At 42.0% G+C, this 18,963-nt stretch overlaps 3 protein-coding genes across 6 annotated transcripts; 1 reads left to right on the plus strand and 2 right to left on the minus strand.

Moving 5' to 3' along the window:
* Positions 1-21: 21 nt before the first annotated feature.
* plod1a (procollagen-lysine, 2-oxoglutarate 5-dioxygenase 1a) lies at positions 22-8,651 on the minus strand. 3 transcript variants are annotated; one of them, XM_088369306.1, is made up of 20 exons: positions 8,458-8,650; positions 7,192-7,283; positions 6,984-7,114; positions 6,605-6,768; positions 6,192-6,304; positions 6,008-6,071; positions 5,235-5,332; positions 4,872-4,973; positions 4,637-4,768; positions 4,335-4,456; positions 4,158-4,262; positions 3,915-4,040; positions 3,686-3,827; positions 3,457-3,570; positions 3,243-3,308; positions 2,940-3,044; positions 2,675-2,821; positions 1,835-1,960; positions 1,465-1,590; positions 22-755 (listed from the first exon to the last, which is right to left on the minus strand). In XM_088369306.1, exons 1-20 carry the CDS (start codon positions 8,540-8,542, stop codon positions 600-602), a joined length of 2,316 nt encoding a protein of 771 aa, XP_088225432.1. In that variant the 5' UTR covers positions 8,543-8,650; the 3' UTR covers positions 22-599. The 3 variants fall into 3 exon arrangements, with proteins under 3 accessions (XP_088225432.1, XP_088225431.1, XP_088225430.1); XM_088369305.1 differs by lacking the exon at positions 1,465-1,590 and having other exon boundaries at positions 8,458-8,651; XM_088369304.1 differs by lacking the exon at positions 1,835-1,960 and having other exon boundaries at positions 8,458-8,648.
* A 1,155-nt stretch (positions 8,652-9,806) lies between these two features.
* On the plus strand, positions 9,807-13,611 carry kiaa2013 (KIAA2013 ortholog). The gene is made up of 2 exons (XM_088369307.1): positions 9,807-11,091; positions 11,658-13,611. Exons 1-2 carry the CDS (start codon positions 10,140-10,142, stop codon positions 12,515-12,517), a joined length of 1,812 nt encoding a protein of 603 aa, XP_088225433.1. The 5' UTR covers positions 9,807-10,139; the 3' UTR covers positions 12,518-13,611.
* Positions 13,612-13,854: 243 nt separating this feature from the next.
* Positions 13,855-18,828, minus strand: LOC148402328 (polyhomeotic-like protein 2). Of its 2 annotated transcripts, none has more exons than XM_088369318.1 (7): positions 18,630-18,828; positions 16,272-16,434; positions 15,801-15,879; positions 15,271-15,382; positions 14,866-14,992; positions 14,590-14,779; positions 13,855-14,481 (listed from the first exon to the last, which is right to left on the minus strand). In XM_088369318.1, the coding sequence occupies exons 2-7, from the start codon at positions 16,407-16,409 to the stop codon at positions 14,327-14,329; spliced, it is 801 nt and encodes a 266-aa protein (XP_088225444.1). In that variant the 5' UTR covers positions 16,410-16,434; positions 18,630-18,828; the 3' UTR covers positions 13,855-14,326. The 2 variants fall into 2 exon arrangements, with proteins under 2 accessions (XP_088225444.1, XP_088225445.1); XM_088369319.1 differs by having other exon boundaries at positions 18,532-18,828.
* Positions 18,829-18,963: the final 135 nt, after the last annotated feature.

Here is an 18,963-nt window from a genome sequence, read left to right on the forward strand (position 1 = left end):
GTGCTTTAGACTGCAATATGGTCAGGATTGACAGAAGATGTTTTATTGCTCATCTTAAACAGTTAAGGCAAAAAGGTGGAACACTTCAATGTTGTGAATGTTGAGAAATAGTTTTGTCGTAATCGGTGTTGACATTTGCGGCCAACGAAAGCTACAAAGGACTGAATGTCAACATTCACACTTGGAAAAAATAAATATGTAGTCATTGTTTGACAGTACAACTGTGGGTCACAGTCTCATATGTACAATTTTAAATTCACTGGCCCAAGTTCCCTTTTTTGCATCATAAAATACACATCTTGAAGGCAGGCACAATGCGTAGTAGACAGTGAATCTACGAAGCCATCAACAGTTGTGATGCTTAATCAAATGCTTAGAGACAAAGTCAACCCAAGAATGTTCTTTGTAATATATTCTGTGCAGCCTAATAGTTACTGATTGTGTTTGTGGAATATGAATTAAACAGGACTTACTTAAAATGACGTCTCAGTTGCGAAATGGGTGATTATTTCTGCTCAACTCATATACAAAGAAAATGTTGGGGTTGACTTCCTCTTTACATATGCTGCTTGTGGGCGTCAGTTTTGATGAGCGAGAGTTCAAGGATCCACAAACGACACTGCGATGTAGCGGACGCCAGATGTGGTGGGCAGGCCTTCGTGGTAGTGGGTAAGGCGGCCCGGGTGCATGAGGGCCCAGCCTTTGCGCGGTGCTTGCACGGCGCAGTCGTAACGGATGAACCTGCAGCCGCCACCCTGGGGTCACAGTCACACATTAGCTACGCATGCAGTGCTGTGCAACAGATGCTGAGCTCATATGGTGGGCATGTTATGAATATCTGCTTTACATCTTGGCTATTTTTTTACCTATAAAGGCTGGCGTATTTCTGACAAATTAGATGAATACAAAAACAAACTTAAGCACTCTCAAATTGATCTTTTCCTTTTTTTTAGTTCACCTGCAGAAAATGCTGGCTGGTGTTTAATAGGGTGGAGACCCTTTAAATTTAAACATGCTGCACAGTTTACCTGGCAATAGTATAACTAAAATAAATATACTATATACAAGAATGTACACTTTTATAGTCACAGTATACCACAATTCTATACACTATCATCATTAGCTAGCCCAGTATGTTGACGATGCAGGGAAATGAGATGGATGCAATGACAAGACCATACTTCATGCAAAGGAACATATGAGTGCGCAAATAGAGAAAAAAATGAAATGGGAAAATGTGAAACACCAGGGATGTAGATTGACATGCCAGCCAAACAACTGTGATTCTCTTTTAATGGGAACTGCCTTGGCTAAGGTTCTTCTACTCTACAGGAGGCATTCCTGAACTGTGCTGTACAAAAAAAAAAAAAGTCCACCTGTCTTGTCTTTTGTCCTACATTTTGGGGCAATTTAACCGTTACTTATCAAAATGTCCAATTAGTACCAACCTCCAATTCCACTCACCTCGTAATCAGGGCCCCTCTGATTGAGAGCTATGTTTATAGTGAATGTGGAGGAATCATGATGTGGCCTCAAAAAGGGCTGCTCATCGGGCTTATATCTAACTACAAAGGCTATGCCAACACGAACCTGCAAACACACATAAGAGAGGCGGAAAGTCATGCAAGCATTCAGAAACTGCTCGAGTGGCCACACCAGGAGAGCGTGTGGCCGTACGAGCGCCGGCCGGCGCAACTCTTGCTCAAAACAAGCTTCAAGCCTGTTTCTGCATCCAGCAATCAGGCCCACAGATGGAGAAAAAGAAGCAGAGATGGGTGCACCCGCATCGTCAGTTCCCGAGGCTTCTATTTCTGCGAGCTCCTTCCCCATTTACCTGGTAGTCAACCTCTTTGCTGTTGAGAGCTATATTTATAGTGAATGTGGAAGCGTCATGGTGTGGCTCGAGCAGCGGCTGCTCGTCAGGTTTGTACCTGACCACGAAGTTCAAGGGAGTATCGCACTGGAAGAACACATGTTTTGTCAACAACAATAACAAAGTGGAGGGACCCGATAAGCTTGCGGAATTCTGGCAAGTTTTAAAGTTGGAAACCTTCTGGGAATTAAGGTAAAACAAAAAAAAAAGGCAAAGTTGGTTGCTGCTTGCGAGGGAACTCTGATCAAATAAATTTTTTCTATACTTATCCTGAGGGAAGCCAAAATTGCGATACAGAAACAACCAGCAAGCTTTGGATCTGCTTTTGTCAGACAGACACCATTGTAAGTATTTACTTGAGTACTCACCGATACCAAGCCGCGATACCAGTCCTACTTACAGTATCACATATAGTATTAACATATTGAGAGATAAGTGTGAACAAAGACCTAAGAAATTCTGACTCATCTGTCCTTGATTTCTTTGATTTTCAGGAGCTATTGGCTACACAAACATTGGCTTGTCCGACAATTATTTTCCTGTTACAAAAGCGTAACCCATGGTTGGTAGACCACCATTGTTTGTCACATTATTCGTGAGTAGCCTTCATAGTTGTACGTATGTCAGCCAACCTTCCCTTTCAATCTCTGCAGTTGGAATGTAATGCTCTGGAATCCAGACAGCAGCCTTCCCAAAATCCAATTTCCTGGATTTGTGGTCCTACAAAGCTCCCTCCCGTTGTAGCTCTCAGGTAGCATTGAACACTTCTTTTAAATCTGTCATAAATGACAGAGATCTTACCTGGGTATGGTAACCAGGATACATTTGTTCTGTTATGGGAGCAATGAAATCCAGCAAGAACCGGTGCCATTCCTTATCAAAGTTGATTTGTTTCATGTGGATGTCAACGGTGGGGACATTCTCGTAGCCGCCTGTGATTCGTTCGTCCTGGCAGTGCAACAATAATCACAGAGGGAAACGTTATTTCTTCTGCCTAGCTCACACTAAGAGAGGGAAAACAAACACTTAGAGAGTCAATTATTGACACAAAAAATGATGACATTACCTCATTATTCCCTCCTGACCACTTCCCAAAGTGTTCCATTTCTTCAATCAGGTGGTTGCAGGCAATGTCGCTGAAAACTGGGAACCAGTATACATCTGGGCAAGGCTGGGGAACAGAAAGAGGTACAATTGTGCAATATGGAGAGATGTATTAAAACACACACTTTATCCAGACTAAAAGTATTTGAACATATATACACCAATTGCAAGCATAATATAAACAGAAAGTACTTTTCTAGAAATAAAGAAGATGTGGAGAAGACAAAAGATAAAGAACTGAGAAGACAACTGTACGTTAACTCACAGTTTCAATCATTTTTCCTCCCATGATTTGAGTGTAGTTCTCATGAATGTAGCGCTCCCGCCAGTCCTGAAATCATCCCAAAACATCATTTTCAGGTCCTCTGGACAATTGTGTAACTGTACAATTGTATAATTGTAAAACAACTTTAACTCATTTCCAAAGGTAGTCAAACTGTCCAGTATACACCAATCAGGTTCCGCTGATGAATTCTCACCTCGGGATTTTCAAAGATCTGCCACAGATCATTATGCAGATGACTGGTCTGATAGTTTTCTGTTGATAGGATGCGTCCAAAAGTCTCCATGTTGGTTACATACATGAAGACTCCCTGACAAGGAAGGCAATGCCATTAATGTTCTGAATGCAATTGATATAAAATCTTGGATTTTTTTCAAAAACAAATCATTCCAAGGAGCTAAATATTGCTCTTATATTTCATTTACCTTGTCCCGAACATGTTGGCAGAAGGCCATGTCAGGGTCCGTGGGATTTGAATGAAATAGATCAGCGTCTGAAAGGTCAGAGCGGAGGAGGCTGGCCTTCATCAAGTACGCGCTGGTTACATATGGAACGTTCCATATTCCCCTGCAAACACAAGCGAGCGTCTTGGATCATTCACAGCACCAAGTGTTTATCGGAAAATGTAACCTCATCGACATTTAAGCATCTTACACCCTGTGTCCTTGCACCAGGTCCACGTAGTCCTCAGACCTGGCGTAGTAGCCATCTGCGCTCAGGGCGCCCCAGAAGTTGCTCCAAAGTCGGCCAATTCGCGTCAACAATGGCGCCACGATAGGCCTAAAGAGTATTTAAGGTTGTTATAGTAGCTACAAATCAACCTAAATATATATATAAAGAAAAACTATTGCATACAGAGTGAGGTGATCATAATTAATATTCGATAATTATACTTGCAGGTTTTGCTCGATGAGAATTTTGAGTGTGTTCTCATTCGTCAAAGCAACGTCAGCATCCAAGCTGAAGAAATAGTCGCAGTCCTTCTCCTTCCTGCACATATTGCTAAAATACAGAGGGGGGGAAAAAAAGTTAATTTTGTTCCCATGTCACTTTTGTTTAGCTCTTGACACTCACAAGCCCTTGTTGCGTGCAGTTGTGCCATCCATCTCATCTTTGGGCCCAATATATCTGATATCCAGGTAAAGACTACCATGGTCCTGCAGGAAAGAGTTGACCTCACGCTCGTGATGAGGTTCCTTGAGCAGAAAAATGAAAGATATTATTCAAGTACAGAGCAGGAGGCAACATTTCGTGCATTACAATTTGGAACGAATAAAATGGAAAAAAAAAAAATGACAGTATGCGTACATTTGATCAACATTTTGGAAGCATTAAACTGATTAGGAGAGCAAAATCTAAAATGTATGCCCCGTTACCTTGTTGAAAATGAAGAGCTTGAGTCTATTCTTGGGATACTGAAGCTTCAGCAGGCGTTCAAAAAACACACTGATAAAGGGGGTGGGCTGCTGAATGAAGATACCAATCATCACCAAAGGATATTCATTTTCCTGAGGGGAAGAAAGCATTTATTGAACACATGCAACAAACAGAACATTATCAAGATTTAATTGCTTACATTGGAAGACAATGTTGTTTTGAACCTCGACTGACCTTAAGATTCTCGAGTGGGAGGAGATCGTCATGACACACTGTGCAGCCCGTCTCAAATGTCCATGCGTTTGGTATGTAGTTGCCGAGATAGTTGAGCTGAAGCTAGAATGCAAAGTCTTCTTTTAGGTTATCTCGTTCACCGATGAATATCAATCATATTAGTAGTACAGTAAACAAAATTCTTCAAAAGTTAATTTAACAAGATTGTGGATAAAATGTATCCACTTTTTTAAAAAAAACATATTGCACAGGATGATACATAAACATTTTTTATTTTTTTTTACCAGAGAGAAGTAACAGAGAGGTTTGCTTCTTTGCGTTTGCCACATTATTCTGAATGACATGATGGCTTAAAGTCGGTACCTTGGTCGGTCCGTTCCCATGGATGATGACAGGTAGTGTATCGTACTGCAAATTTCTGGCCCGTACTCGTCGATCTTCAAATTTTAGCACCACTTCATCTGGAAATACAGTACACACAAATCACTTAACATTGACTAGTGGACTCAGATTTATGTACTGTGTTTTGGAACTCTATTCAAGCAAATGGAGTTGAAAGTCCTGTTTCCAAGTGGCAGACAGAACACTTTGATTCAGTTGCAAGCCTCACGTCAAACTAACAAATTCCTTACTTGGGAAAAAAAGCAGTAGAAACTGAGGCGCACAGCTCAAGTTTAAACATGCTGTCCCTGACTGATAAAGCCTGAATTGTATATATTTCTTGATCCGGGATTAGGGGAGTAAATATGTTGATGAATAACTTTCAGCGATTTAACTTTTGATGTTGTGAACCTTGAACGTGGCAGCCACCATTCAAAATGATGAAGGCTTCTTGTACGATTCATCTCAAATAAAATAGATAATCTTGATGTGATGCCCCCCCCTGTAATTATGTAGTTTTCTTTTACACTAATTTAATTTTGCTCAACATGTAATATACATATAATATGGTCTGAAAAAGTTATGTTCACAACTAATAAAAGCAGAAAAAAGAAAAGATGTTATTGGAAGGGTGCACTTAACATTTTTAACACAACAGCTGCATTCAGTAAACAGCAGAGTGTGCCGTGTGCACCACACAGCAAGAAGTTAAAAAAGGTTTGACCACAGTTGGACAATAAAAGTCATTCACTCACCAAGAGCTCCATGAAGGTTTTGAAACAATCTGCATGTGCTGTCCAGTGTGATATTTATGGATTCCTACAACAACCAAAAAAGCAGTCATAGATGCTTTATTAATTGATGAAGAAATTTTCTGTGGTTATGTAAAATAATATAACAACCCAAAAAGGAAAAAAAGACAAGCAGGACATTTCTTACTCTTTTCTCAGGGTTGATATAAATCTTGGTGAAAAACAGCTGATCACTGTCGCTGTCTTCTCCCGCCCACTCAGCAAGCATTTCCTTGATGTTGGGAAGGTAGCCAATAAAGCCTGGGGGTAACAATAAACTAGTGTAAAGAGGCGCCCTAACTTGCATACAAGCAGCCCTGAAACTGCCGGGGCTCATTACCACGACCAGGTTTGCCTTTTTTTTGTGCTCATAAAAAATGTTTTCCTACAAAGAAACCTCCTCTCCAGCTGTGAATACACCACATGACAACTACATGTTCTGCTAAAACAATCATCAAAGCTCAGACAGAAATCCTGAATTCGTCGTGATCATCCAAAATGATTTCCTAAGAATGAAAACCAAAATTTAATTAATGTAAAAAAAAAAATAGTGATGCCTACCGCCTGAGCCGAGAAACCTGTTGCCCTCCTGAACGTGTGGATGTTTGTCCTCCAAGTGTCTGTTGGGCCAGATCAGGGTCTCAGAGGAGAACACCACCTTGTGTTTAGCCTGCACAAACTTCTTTAGCAGCTCTTTAGGACCTGATGCGAAAATCACATCATAGCTGTGGAACACAAGAAGGAAAGTTACAATCCAGACACAGCAGTGGTGACCCAGAAAAAGATTTTCTCCTTCTCTGAGGTTACCTTGACAACAATGCTAGCAGTATGCAGAATACAGTAAACAAGGTTTGGAATTCAACTAAAGTATCCATTTACTTCCAAAAAGAAGGAAATGCTTCAAGAGGACACAGTTATTATTCAAGTAAAGACACATTACCTGTCAACAAAAACAATGATTTTATCCTCATCCTTCATTGTCTCCAGGGCAGCTTTAAGAATTCGTACTTTCTGACCACCCCCAGGGGACATGTCGTCACCTCCTTTCCATTTTTGATCCCGACCAAGGACCTGTAAACACACAAATAGTGTTAAGACACCAAGCTACTGTAGAAAAGTATAATAGTGTCCGATTTGTGGTGTCCTACCTTGACGGTATAATTAAAATGTTTTGCTGATCTCATGAAACGCTTGAATCCATCGGTCTCCTTAGTTGCAACAGTCACAATTAAAATCTTATCTGGAAGACAGAATTTATCATGGCATCTGAAGATGGCCTTCACATTCCATTTTGATTCAACATGATGAAAAATGTAGTGAAAACGCTTGTGGCACCATTGAGGATAATCTTGGGAGTTGTTGAAATTGGTGAAAGTCAAAAGAAAAGTTAGCAAACTAATCTCACTCATGGACAATCCCGTACAGGTAGAAATGACACTCAGGTGGAGCTCTTTCTATTATTCATCTCGTTGTTAAAAGCATCTTTAGTACTTAACATATAACACTGTATGATCTGTTCCATGCCAGACAACATCTTTTTATGCAAATGAATTATTGCCAAGGAAGAAGGGGAAAAAAAGTGGGGGTGACTGGATTGTGACTTTTTCCCCCCTCAGATTTCTGACTTTAAATTGACAATTCTGACTTTCAAGTCTTTAAAAACATTATGACATTTTATAGGGGTGTGAAATTTGTAAACGTTTTCTTTTGGGGAGAGGGGGAATTGAAGACTTTAAAGTCTTGAAAGTCAGAATTCTGACTTTAGTAATTGTTTTGTAATTGTAATAGTTGGTAATCTACATCTCTAGAACATTCTGGAACATTGAGTCTTCACAGGCACCGTGCTCGTTAATAGTTTTTTTTTCCCTCAGAATTCTGACTTTAAAGTGAGAATTCTGACTTTAAAGTTTATAATTTAGTTTTTTTCCTCAGAATTCTGACTTTAAAATGTGACATTTTATAGGGGTAAGAAATATGTAAACGTTTTCTTTAGGTGGGAAAATTCTGACTTCAAAGTATTCTGCAACCCCAGTTAAGCGAGTCGCCGTGCTCATTTATAGTTTAATTCACTTTTTAGCTTCCACCGGTTGTTGGGCACGCTACGTTCCATCCCATCTCACGGGAAACAAACAGGAACAGCCCTGTCCACGTCAGCGGCACCCAGTGGCTATTCCTTTAAGCGGGGGGTGGCCACAAACATACAGAATTCCCTCCGTTACTGTCAAAAAGTTTTTCCCATAGCCACGGCTATTAAATAAGTAAAATATCAGCTTCCTCCGCTGGACAACTAAATAAAGACGAGCAGCACGCAGAGATGTTTGCACAGTATTCGACGTGGTGCGTTACACTGTTTGCCACTTATAAGTGTAACACAGGCACGCCAGCTGCACAGCACCGCTTTCAGTCCGTCTTACCTTGGTCTTGCTGCTCCTCACAATCGCGTAGAGGACCGAGTGAGATGAGAAGAAGGACGAGGAACAATAGATGATAAAGTTTCATGTTTAAATTAGACGCTTGCTTAGAATGGAGTGTGGATACTGAGTGCAGAATTACTTTCCCTGCTGACCCGGCTATGTAAAGGGAGAGCCTCCCCCCCGCCCCTCTCTCTCTCTCTCTCTCTCTCTCTCTCTCTCTCTCTCTCTCTCTCTCTCTCTCTCTCTCTCTCTCTCTCTCTCTCTCTCTCTCCGCTTTCAAATATTTGATAACCAACAACAGGAATAAAGCAAAACCAGAGCTTCCATTCATGCCCGGTGGATCGCAGTGACGTAATGGGTGACTGCAATTCTACACAGGCATGCTATCTAAACAAGTTGTAATTTGATTCAACCACTGTGTCAGCCCAGCTGTTCCTTGAACGAACGTGAGTTCCTGCACGCACAAGCAGAGAGGGTGGGCAGGACCACTGCACCGCTAAAGCGCTCCCTTGATTACGTCCACTCCCCCTGAAAAAAAAAAAAAAGCCTTAAAATAAAAAGTCGTATTTTTTCCTTAAAAAAAGAATTATTTCATGATTCATATTTTTTTTCTACAATTTCTCTTTTCTGTTTGCCATATGAGCTTAATCTGTTTTATTCGCCACTTAAATATTGAAATATTGATTTTATTTTTTGGGGGTGGGTGGAATTTTAATATGCATAATAACATTTACAAGTGTCTTAATTTCATTCTCGAAACACACGCACGCACGCGCACACACACACAAACACACACACACACACACACAACGTTGCAATCAGCGTGCATTCTATCCATTTTTACTATAATCATTTTTATCCCTAAGGTTTAGATATTTTTTTTTCCTCCTTGGTCAGCGGTTACGGTAGCTGTACACATATAGCTTTCGTGCTGACTGGGATCTATTTCTGCTCAATGATTATAAGTGTGCATAAAAGTGGGAATGGGTGTAGGGTGTAGTAGGCCTTTTACTCTGCATGTTTCAAATATTTAACCCTCCATCCCAATATATACAAGGCGACTAAGCTACTGTCACGCCTCTGTTCATAGTTGGTTTTAAACAGTGGCAGTTTACACCATTTGGGGGTATGCTCAAGCACCACTAAATTTTGAGATTTTTTTTGTATGTAATTTTAAAGCAAGCTAGAGAAGCGTATTAACATTCTTGATCGAACTGATGATGTATAACTGTTCTTAGATTAGCATGATATGAGTCATCACTACATTCACCGACACACTAGATGGCAATGTTTACTATTTACGCTATTGTGCTCGTTCAACGACACTAATTACGACTTTCTTGTCCCCTTTACGACTCATGCTTGTTTTTGCGACTGTTGTATAAACCGGAAGTGTCAGAGCTGCTGGCGGCAGTTTCTCAAGAATTACATTTTGACACGTCAAATCAAACGTAACGTCGTGTGACTTGATAATTGGTGAGTGTCAGACAAGCCATTGTGACGAATATGAAAGCAAGAACAGTGACGAATTTTTCGCAGCTTTCTTTCCAACTCCAAAGTACGTAGCCGGGCTAATGTAGCCTGTCGCTAGCGAAGCCACTTGGAAACATGTCTGGGACTTTTTAACTGAAACAACGTGTGTGAGGCTCAAGTTCTTCGGACTTTTAGCACGTTTACAAACAATGTGGCTCCAGCAACGATTGAAGGGGCTTCCCAGCTTGTTATCAAGCAGCTGGGCGAGGAGACTTCTCATCGGATTGCTCGTCTTCCTCATTTTCTACTGGTATCTTGGAGCAGAGCGAAGGTGGAGAATCTTTAGTGGCTCTGATGTGCCGGGCGGGGTGGCTGGACAGTGTCTTCAGGCGGAAATCCACAGATGGAAGTCCCTTGTGGAACGTGGGGAGGGTTTGTACAGCACACCTCAGGAACAACTCGACACACCCTTTATATCAGGTAATGGCCATATCCTCATTGACACTGACTCCAACAAACTCTGGGTGGCGTCGTCTACACATCCTGGTTCGGCTCCGGTCCATCAGACTGAATTTTCCCCCATTGCGAACGTTCATCTCGATGGGAAGCAGACTGAAGCCCGGGCATCTATGATGTGGTTCCGAAAAGGATCTGTCCTGTCTGTCCGGTGCGCCTCACCTGTGGCATCTCGAGACTGCGTCACCATCAGGGAGGAGTTTATCGCTCACAGGAGTCGACACAACGTCTACCTTCAGAGAATCCACATTAACAACCCCTCCGACAAGTTGAACACCTTTGTGATTTCCTACAATGCCAATGTCAATCATGGCGGCAAGTTCTCCACTAGTGAGGACAAAGTGGATGACAAAGAGATAGTGCTCTCATCAGGCAGAGTCCCTTTAGAGAAGAACCGAATGATGCTGGTGGTGGTCGTCACCAAAAAGCTCAACAGTAGGATCCAAGTCTTTGCAAAGTCTGAGTACACAGAAAATATCATATCTGTTGTGAGGACTTCGGAGCCCATTGAGCCGTCTAAGCTGGAGGAGACATTTGCGAGCCTTCGGGATGGAGCAAAAATGGAACTGGGAGAGCTGCTGCGCTCCACTGTGGACGATTTGGTCATCGATCACCAACAGGCCTGGATGGACCTCTTCATTTCAGGTAGCCTTTTTGAAGCACATTCGGTCAAATTTGTCCATCACAATTTTCTTCTATATTTAGACAAAGTAGTGAACATTAACTAACTGGTCCTCAGTTCAGTTGCAAGGCAAGTCTGACAGTTTCACTCAGATTAGAATTGACATTTGCAAAATAGTAGATGAATTTCTCAAAACAATTTGTACACATTGCAAGCCATTTTCATTCTCAAAATCCTCAATAGAGTCATCAAAGTAAACATTTGTCATCAAAGTAAACATTTGTCACTAAACATGTCAGTGCGATTCAAACAAGTCTTTGTATCAACATGTCAGTGCAATTCAAACAAGTCTTTGTATCAAAAGACAAGGCAGTCAGATTGCTCAGTTGTGAATGTGCCACAGTCCTTTAAATCACAGGTTACACCTTCATGTGGAGGAAGTGAGCATGCCTTCTTGTGACACGTTTGTCTGCCATAAACTCTGTTTTCTTTTCTGTCACACGATTTATGGAAAAAGCATTACAGTCTACTCCGGAAGTTGCGCTTAACCAAGGTTGCATACGAGTAACCCTCTCTTGTGCTTGTCTAGGCGTCGAGATGAGAAAGATCACAGACTCGCATACGCCATCGAGCCGCACGGTGAACACCACCCTCTACTACATCCTATCCTCCTCGACGGCTCCCTTGTTGGAGCGCAAGCTGAGCAGCGAGGCGCGCGCCCGCCTGGAATCCAGCCTCAACTATGCCGACCACTGTTTCAGCGGCCACGCCACCATGCACGCCGAGAACCTGTGGCCCGAGAGGTTGAGCAGCACGGCGCAGATCCTGCAGCTGGTCACACTTTGGACCCTGACCCTCCAGAAGAGAGGCTGCAAGGCGCTGGTGGGGGCAGGCGCCCACGGCGCCATGCAGGGCATGGCGCTCAGCTTCGGCGGACTCCAGTTCACAGAGAACCACCTCCAGTTCCAAGCCGACCCGGACGTGCTGCACAACAGCTACGCCCTGAGAGGCATCCACTACAATAAGGATGTTATCAATCTGGCGGTACTGCTAGACGCTGAGGGCAAGCCTTTCCTCCACGTGTCCGTCAAGCCGCAGGACAAGCCTGTCAAGCTGTACGCGTGTGAAGCCGGCTGCCTCAACGAGCCCGTTGAACTGACGTCGGAGGTCAAAGGCCACACCTTCCCCGTCATGGTGACCCAGCCCATCACCCCGCTGCTTTACATCTCCACCGACCTGCGCCACCTGCAGGACCTGCGCCACACGCTGCACCTCAAGGCCATCCTGGACCATGAGGAGCACATGGCCAACAGGTACCCAGGCCTGCCCTTCATCTTCTGGTTCAGCGTGGCCTCGCTCATCACACTCTTTCACCTTTTCCTCTTCAAGCTCATTTACAATGAGTACTGTGGCCCCGGTGCCAAGCCGCTCTTTAGGAGCAAGGTGTAAGAGCACACAACTGCGAGAAGTGGGCGTTAGATGATTGCAAATTGATTTTTTTTTTTCTGTATGTGCGTGCGTGTTGGGACGGATTTCCTGGTGTTGAGTTCTCATGTGGTGGCAGTTTCATCACCAGTATGACTTATTGCATCTGCTCTTTAACATTTAAGTTCAGTTTAAATGCACTTGATATGAAGTATGGAACATAAAATGGTTGGCAGTAAAGCGAATGCTTCCCTGGAAGTTCATACCACCACAGCACAAATTCACCATTCTGATGAGTTAGCATTTGCGGTGTCAAAATGAAAGACGAACTTGGCAGCCCAATGTCCTATTTTTCTTGGCATTTGTTAAAGATTATTTGAGAGCCAAAAAAGTCCAATAAGTTTATAAAGAGTATTTAGTTTGGTTAATCCATTGTGTGCTCCAAAGGTGAGTCACTGGTTTCTGATTTTGCGTTTGGTGTTCTGAAAATCATGGTTGGTACTTGAGGCATGCAAATTGTAAATGAAGGAAAGTGCCCAGTGCATTACAAGAGACAGGCAAAGCAGTGTGCGCAATCTAGCTCCAATCAATCGTCCCAAAAAATTTTTGTTTCTGCAGCTTAAAAAAAATAAAAAATAAACCCTGGACAACATTTTAAAACCGCATGATGTCATCGAAGTGTCAGTATGCAGGCTTAACATTAAGTCAAAGCAAAGTTACTGAACGGTGTAGCAGCATTCCAATAAATCTGTGCAGTCAAGATGATGCAACTCACCAAAGCTTCATTAATAAATACATCAACCATCCATACAAAACAATACTCTATTGCTGTAAAGTTCAAATGAAGTGCTTTAAATTGTTTCAACCAATAGGGTCTTGGTCTGATAGTCTACTTGTTTGTTGACATGACAACAGAAATTAAGCTAACAAGCATTCTTTTTACCGAGGTAACTGCGCAGTGCAGGTGATGTCATACATGTAGGTTAATGTTTGTCAATGGTCCCATGTGAACACATCCTCAGAGTTGCTGTGCACCTGCTGACACTTTGCCCTAAGTTCTTTCTTTGCTGTGTGTTGACGTTTTATAAAGAATCATTCAATTAAATTAACAAATGGTTGGCTTTGGTTCTTTCATTTTGTCTATAAAGCACAACATAAATATCCATTCATATATAAAAAGTATGTGAAAATGAAATTAAAATTTTTGTCAGATTAAATGCAAAAATCAAAGTAACAAATGAATTTTTAACTTTTGGGGGATCAATGTGTGAATTTAACTGGCAGGATTGTTACCAACTGTATGGGGCTGCTCATCGTATGCACTGAATCAAATCAAAATGTGGATTTCAACGTCACAGAAATTTCTAATTCAAAAAATTGGTTTTAATCAAGTTTGAAATGTGAACATTTTCAATCTGATATTGCTGTACGAATAGTGACAGTGTATTTAAGTCTATCAAACTAGAGCCAAAGCCCTAACAAACAACTTATGTACCTCACAGATATTTCTGAAAATGTAGAAAAAAAAGTTATTTACAAGAATGTCATCACTTTGCTAATAATGCCTGTGGTGTGTAAAAGTTTGTAAATCTACAAACCACACAGGAAGCTCTGAAACTTAATCTGCCTTTTGATGAGTGGCTCCTACACCCTTTTGCATGCCAACACTACTGGTTTCAAAGCAAAACTGTGAAAAGTCACAAACTGACCTTTGAATTGCTGTGAGACACTTTTGAAAGTAACCACATATACATTTTATGTGTCGTGTAACATTTCCAACTCAGATTACCTGTATCAAGGGTAAAGCGTAAAATATGGGCATGATCAACGGAGCTACAAGTCTTTGAGCATGCCAATATGGGCAGCAATCTTAAGCGCGGGGCCTAGTTTGATGTTCATGGCCCCCACCAGATGGTCTTCCTTCAGCAGCAGGAGAGCCTGACCGTCGATCTCTTGCAAACGAAAACCCTCCGCGATCTCCAGACAACCTGTTGACGCAAATGGTGGATTGTAAGGATACGAGCACAGCAGCTCTGCATGCCACCTGATGGACAATACAAATGTGAGGAAAATAAATCGATGAAAAAAGGCCCCACCCGGCAGAGAGCAGATAAAAACATAAACGTCGTCCACGTTCCACTGGCTGGGGTCCCTCGGCACGTCGATGCCTTGTGCCGAAGGCCCCCATTGGTCTTGTTTATAGCCGGACAAGTCCGAACATTGGCTGGCTTCTCCCTGTGCAGGTTGAGTTACGTGACCAGAAGATGTCCGCCCGCATGAAGATGTCTGAAAGCATTGAAAAACCACCAACTGATAAATAGCGACATGGATATGTTCAAAATGAAAAACAAGTGAAGCTGACTTGATCCCACCTTGTCTTTAAACTCCAAACTGGAGTTTTTATGGTTTTCATTGTGTCCTTTTTGTTTCTTCATGTCCTCTAAGGTGGATTTGCGGTTTGGGAAGAGACCAATTCTTTTTGTGCATCCTACATTGTATCTAGGAACAAAAACATTGGGTGGCTGTTCATTTGTTTTAAATGACAGTGGGGCACAGTGATATTTAGTGTATTGCCTTAATTCACAGTGATCTTAGAAAATGGCGGACGTATGTAAAGTGCACCATTTAATTATGGTGTTGATCCTGTTTAGGATCGCTGGAGCTTATCTAAAACCTTCAATAACAAAAAGTCAATAAAAAAACCACTGTACCAAATTGCATCATACTGGTAGTTGGAGATGGATGGGACAGATAAAGTCAGATGACACTTTATTTACCTTTTAGCACATGATGTCGAACAGAATCTCTTGGACCTTTTGAAGACGTACGCAAAATCCACCTTGCCGCAAAGCTCACAGGTAAGCATAGGCTCTTGTCGAGCTTTTAAATCTGAACAGAGAAGATAAGGCAGACATTAATGGTGTTAATCCACCGATGGCACTGAGATGTGACATTGGTATGGCCCTAATGTATTAATAATAGCATAAAAAAATAACGTGAAATTCCACAATATGGGGAGACCTGCTTCATCCAATACAGTCGGACCTAGAGACGTTAACCGTGATAAAGTGGGGGATTACTGCGAAAAGTCATAAATGAGGTTGTAGATGGGACTGATGTTCAATGCCACTATACGGTTTTACTCTTGTGTCTTGTTTGCCACCCCCCCAAAAAAAAAGAAAAAAAAGTTGTGAACTAGTCTAAGGGAAATGCCAGCAAAATCTGGGCTGCAGGCTGGAGAAAATGACAGCAGGCAAGTACTAACAATGACACCATTGTGCTATTTGGCTCAGAGACTTCATGTTACCCTTTGGCGGAAGCCCCGTCATTCTTGAGTCCGACGTGTGTCTCCGGAGACAATCGACCGAAAAGGAAGGACGTTCCACCTACAGACACAAAAAGATAATCCTCATTTTAAAAGTTGCATTTGGCATTTGTCTTGATAATTAACAGTCATACTTATTTGCAACAGCCAATAATATGGCATGAGACTGTACACACAAAATAAATGCACTCTCAACTTAAGTATGTTTGTGATGACAAAATTATGTCATCCTCGCCCACTGAGTGTGAAGGAAGGAAGGATGGAAGACAAAAAGATGACATGATGCAGGGACTATGAAATTATTCAATAAATATTGAATTGAAATAATCCATGACAAATTTGAATATTTAATTTTGTCACTCCTAGCCCTCCATACTTAGCCTCTCTATTCCAGCATCAATAAGTGATACATTCTTTGTGTGCGCGTGTGTGTTGCTCGAGCAGAGCACTCACAGGAAAAGGCTCAGCACCCTCCTGGATAACAAAGCCCTCTATTAAGTGGGTCAGGATGTGGGATTTAACTACGGCCTGGGCTGGCTTGCTCTCTCCTCTGTGTCGACTACTGTTTGTATTGCCATTCCCAGCGGTCATGACTAGAGCACAGGATGCCCCTCACCTGACAACAAAAAACAGCATTGTTAGTCAAATTTACAGAAACACCCAAAATGGAATGTTTGATTAATTGGATTAAAAATCACTAAATTTACAGGTTGGATTCGTTTAGACCGCCACTATGCATTCGAGATCTATGTACGTACATAAGAGCAATTCCGAGGTACCAGGTCTGACATTCATTACAGCTGAAGTAAGTTGAACAAGAAATAAAACCGTGATGCTTTTGCACGGATTACTGACTGCATCATTGTAGTGTGGCATGGAGGCAATCAGCTTGTGGCATTGCTGTGGTGTTATGGATGCCCAGGATGCTTCAATAGCAGCCTTTAGCTCATTTGGATTGTTGGGTCTGGTGTCTTTCAGCTTCTTCTTCACAATACCCCACAAATTCTCTATGGGGTTCAGGTCAGGAAAATTGGCAGGCTAATCGAGGACAGTAATGCCATGATCAGTACACCATTTACTGGTGGTTTTGGCACTGTGGGCAGGTGCCAGATCATGCTGGAAGATGAAAATCATCATCTCCATAGAGCTCTTCAGCAGACGTAAGCATGTCGTGCTCTAAAATCTGCATTTACTCTGGACTTGATGAAACACAGCGGACCAACACCAGCAGCTGACACGGCTCCCCAAACCATCGCTAACTGTGGGAACTTCACACTGGATTTCAAGCAACTTGGATTTTGCTTCTCTCCAGCCTTTCTCCAGACTCTGGCGCCTTGACTTCCAAATGAAATACAAAACTTGCTTTTGTCTGAAAAGAGGACTTTAGACCACTCTGCAACAGTCCAGTGCTTCTTTTCCATAGCCCAAGTCAGACGTTTCTTCTGTTGTCTTGAGTTCAGAAGTGGCTTGACCATGGGAATACGGCTATTGTAGCCCATTTCCCGGACACGTCTGTGAACAGTGGCTTTTGATACCTGGACTCCAGCTTCAGTCCACTGTCTATGAAGCGCCCCCAAATTCTGGAAGCGACTCTTCTTCACAATACTGTTAAGGGTGTGGTCATCTCTCTTGGTTGTGCAGCGTTTCCTGCCACATTTCCCTCTTCCAACTGACTTTTTGTGGATGTGCTTTGAAACTGCACTCTGTGAACAGCTTGCTCTTTGAGAAATTTCTTTTTGTGTCTTAGCCTCCTGATGGAGGGTGTCAATGATGGTCCTCTGGACAGCAGTCCGATCAGCAGTCTTCCCCATGCTTGTGATTTAGTTTACTGAACCAAGCTGAGTGTTTTTCAAGGCTCAGGAAACTCTTGCAGGTGTTCTGAGTTAATTAGTTGAATACCCTACTAGTAGACTTTTTCATGATATTCTAATATTTTGAGATAGGATATTTGAGTTTTCTTAAGCTGTATGCCATAATCAGCAATATTAAAATAATGAAAGGCTTGCAATATTTCAGTTGATTTGTAATGAATCCAGAATGTATGACTTTTTTTTAATTGCATTACAGAAAATACAGAACTTTATCACAATATTCTAATTTTCTGAGACTGTCCTGTATATTGTCCAGAATTTTTACAAATATTCATAATCATGATTTAATTACGACATTGGCGTAGGTCAATGTTAGATAGTGATGCGGTGAAAAAACGCTCAATTATCAACGCTTTATATCATTATCCTTATTTTTCATTTGCATTTCTATTTAGGGCCAACACGTTTTTTTTTTATGCATTTCAACCCCGTTGAAGACGGTTAGTGATTAAACTACATTTCGTTTCGACTTACGTACACTTAAAGGTTAAGTTGCCGTAGCATTTCAACCCCGTTGAAGACGGTTAGTGATTAAACTACATTTCGTTTCGACTTACGTACACTTAAAGGTTAAGTTGCCGTAAATCGAAGATTAAGCTGGTTGTTTCAGTTGTTTGTTTTGAGTGGAACTTTGCACGAGTTCTGTGATCTTAAGGTACCACACACCAAAAAACTGTTTAGTATCATTTTCGTATGAATAAAGATGAGCAAAATGATCCCCAATGTGTCTCTAAGAGGGGGTTTGCGCGTTGGACGTGTGAAAAGCAACATTTCCACTGCAGTGTTCCCCACGAGGACAGAAGAACTGAAGAGTTGAAAGAACTATTTCAGTCCGAACCCACCTTTGGACCACTTGGGGAAAGAAAGCGGCGCCCTCCTGGTTAAACAATGGTGTGGAAGCGGACCCCTTTGTTCTGCGGCCGATGTTTCATTCACTCACCGTTCTTGCTCCGCCAACACTGGTCCGAGCCCAGCCGAGCGAACTGCGGCCCAGATTAGTTCATCATTTCTTTGTGTTCATGGCCTCAAAGTACAATAAAAGTGAAATGCAACACTTTGAATGGGACACAAGCTGCACAACACTTTTTCGCTTTTACGTGCGCGTGCCTAATGCCGGACAATAACAAACCGTTAAGCACTACTTCCTCTTTCATCCTCCTCCAAAATAAAAGCTCAACCATCACGATCGGCATCATTTGAAATGGTCAAAAACACAATAAAACTGGGTCCTACGAACCAATGATATTAATGAATACATACACAATCTATGAAGT

Source organism: Syngnathus floridae, chromosome 2 (assembly GCF_059516105.1).
Source record: "Syngnathus floridae isolate MCC-2025c chromosome 2, RoL_Sflo_1.0, whole genome shotgun sequence".
Taxonomy (NCBI): domain Eukaryota; kingdom Metazoa; phylum Chordata; class Actinopteri; order Syngnathiformes; family Syngnathidae; genus Syngnathus; species Syngnathus floridae.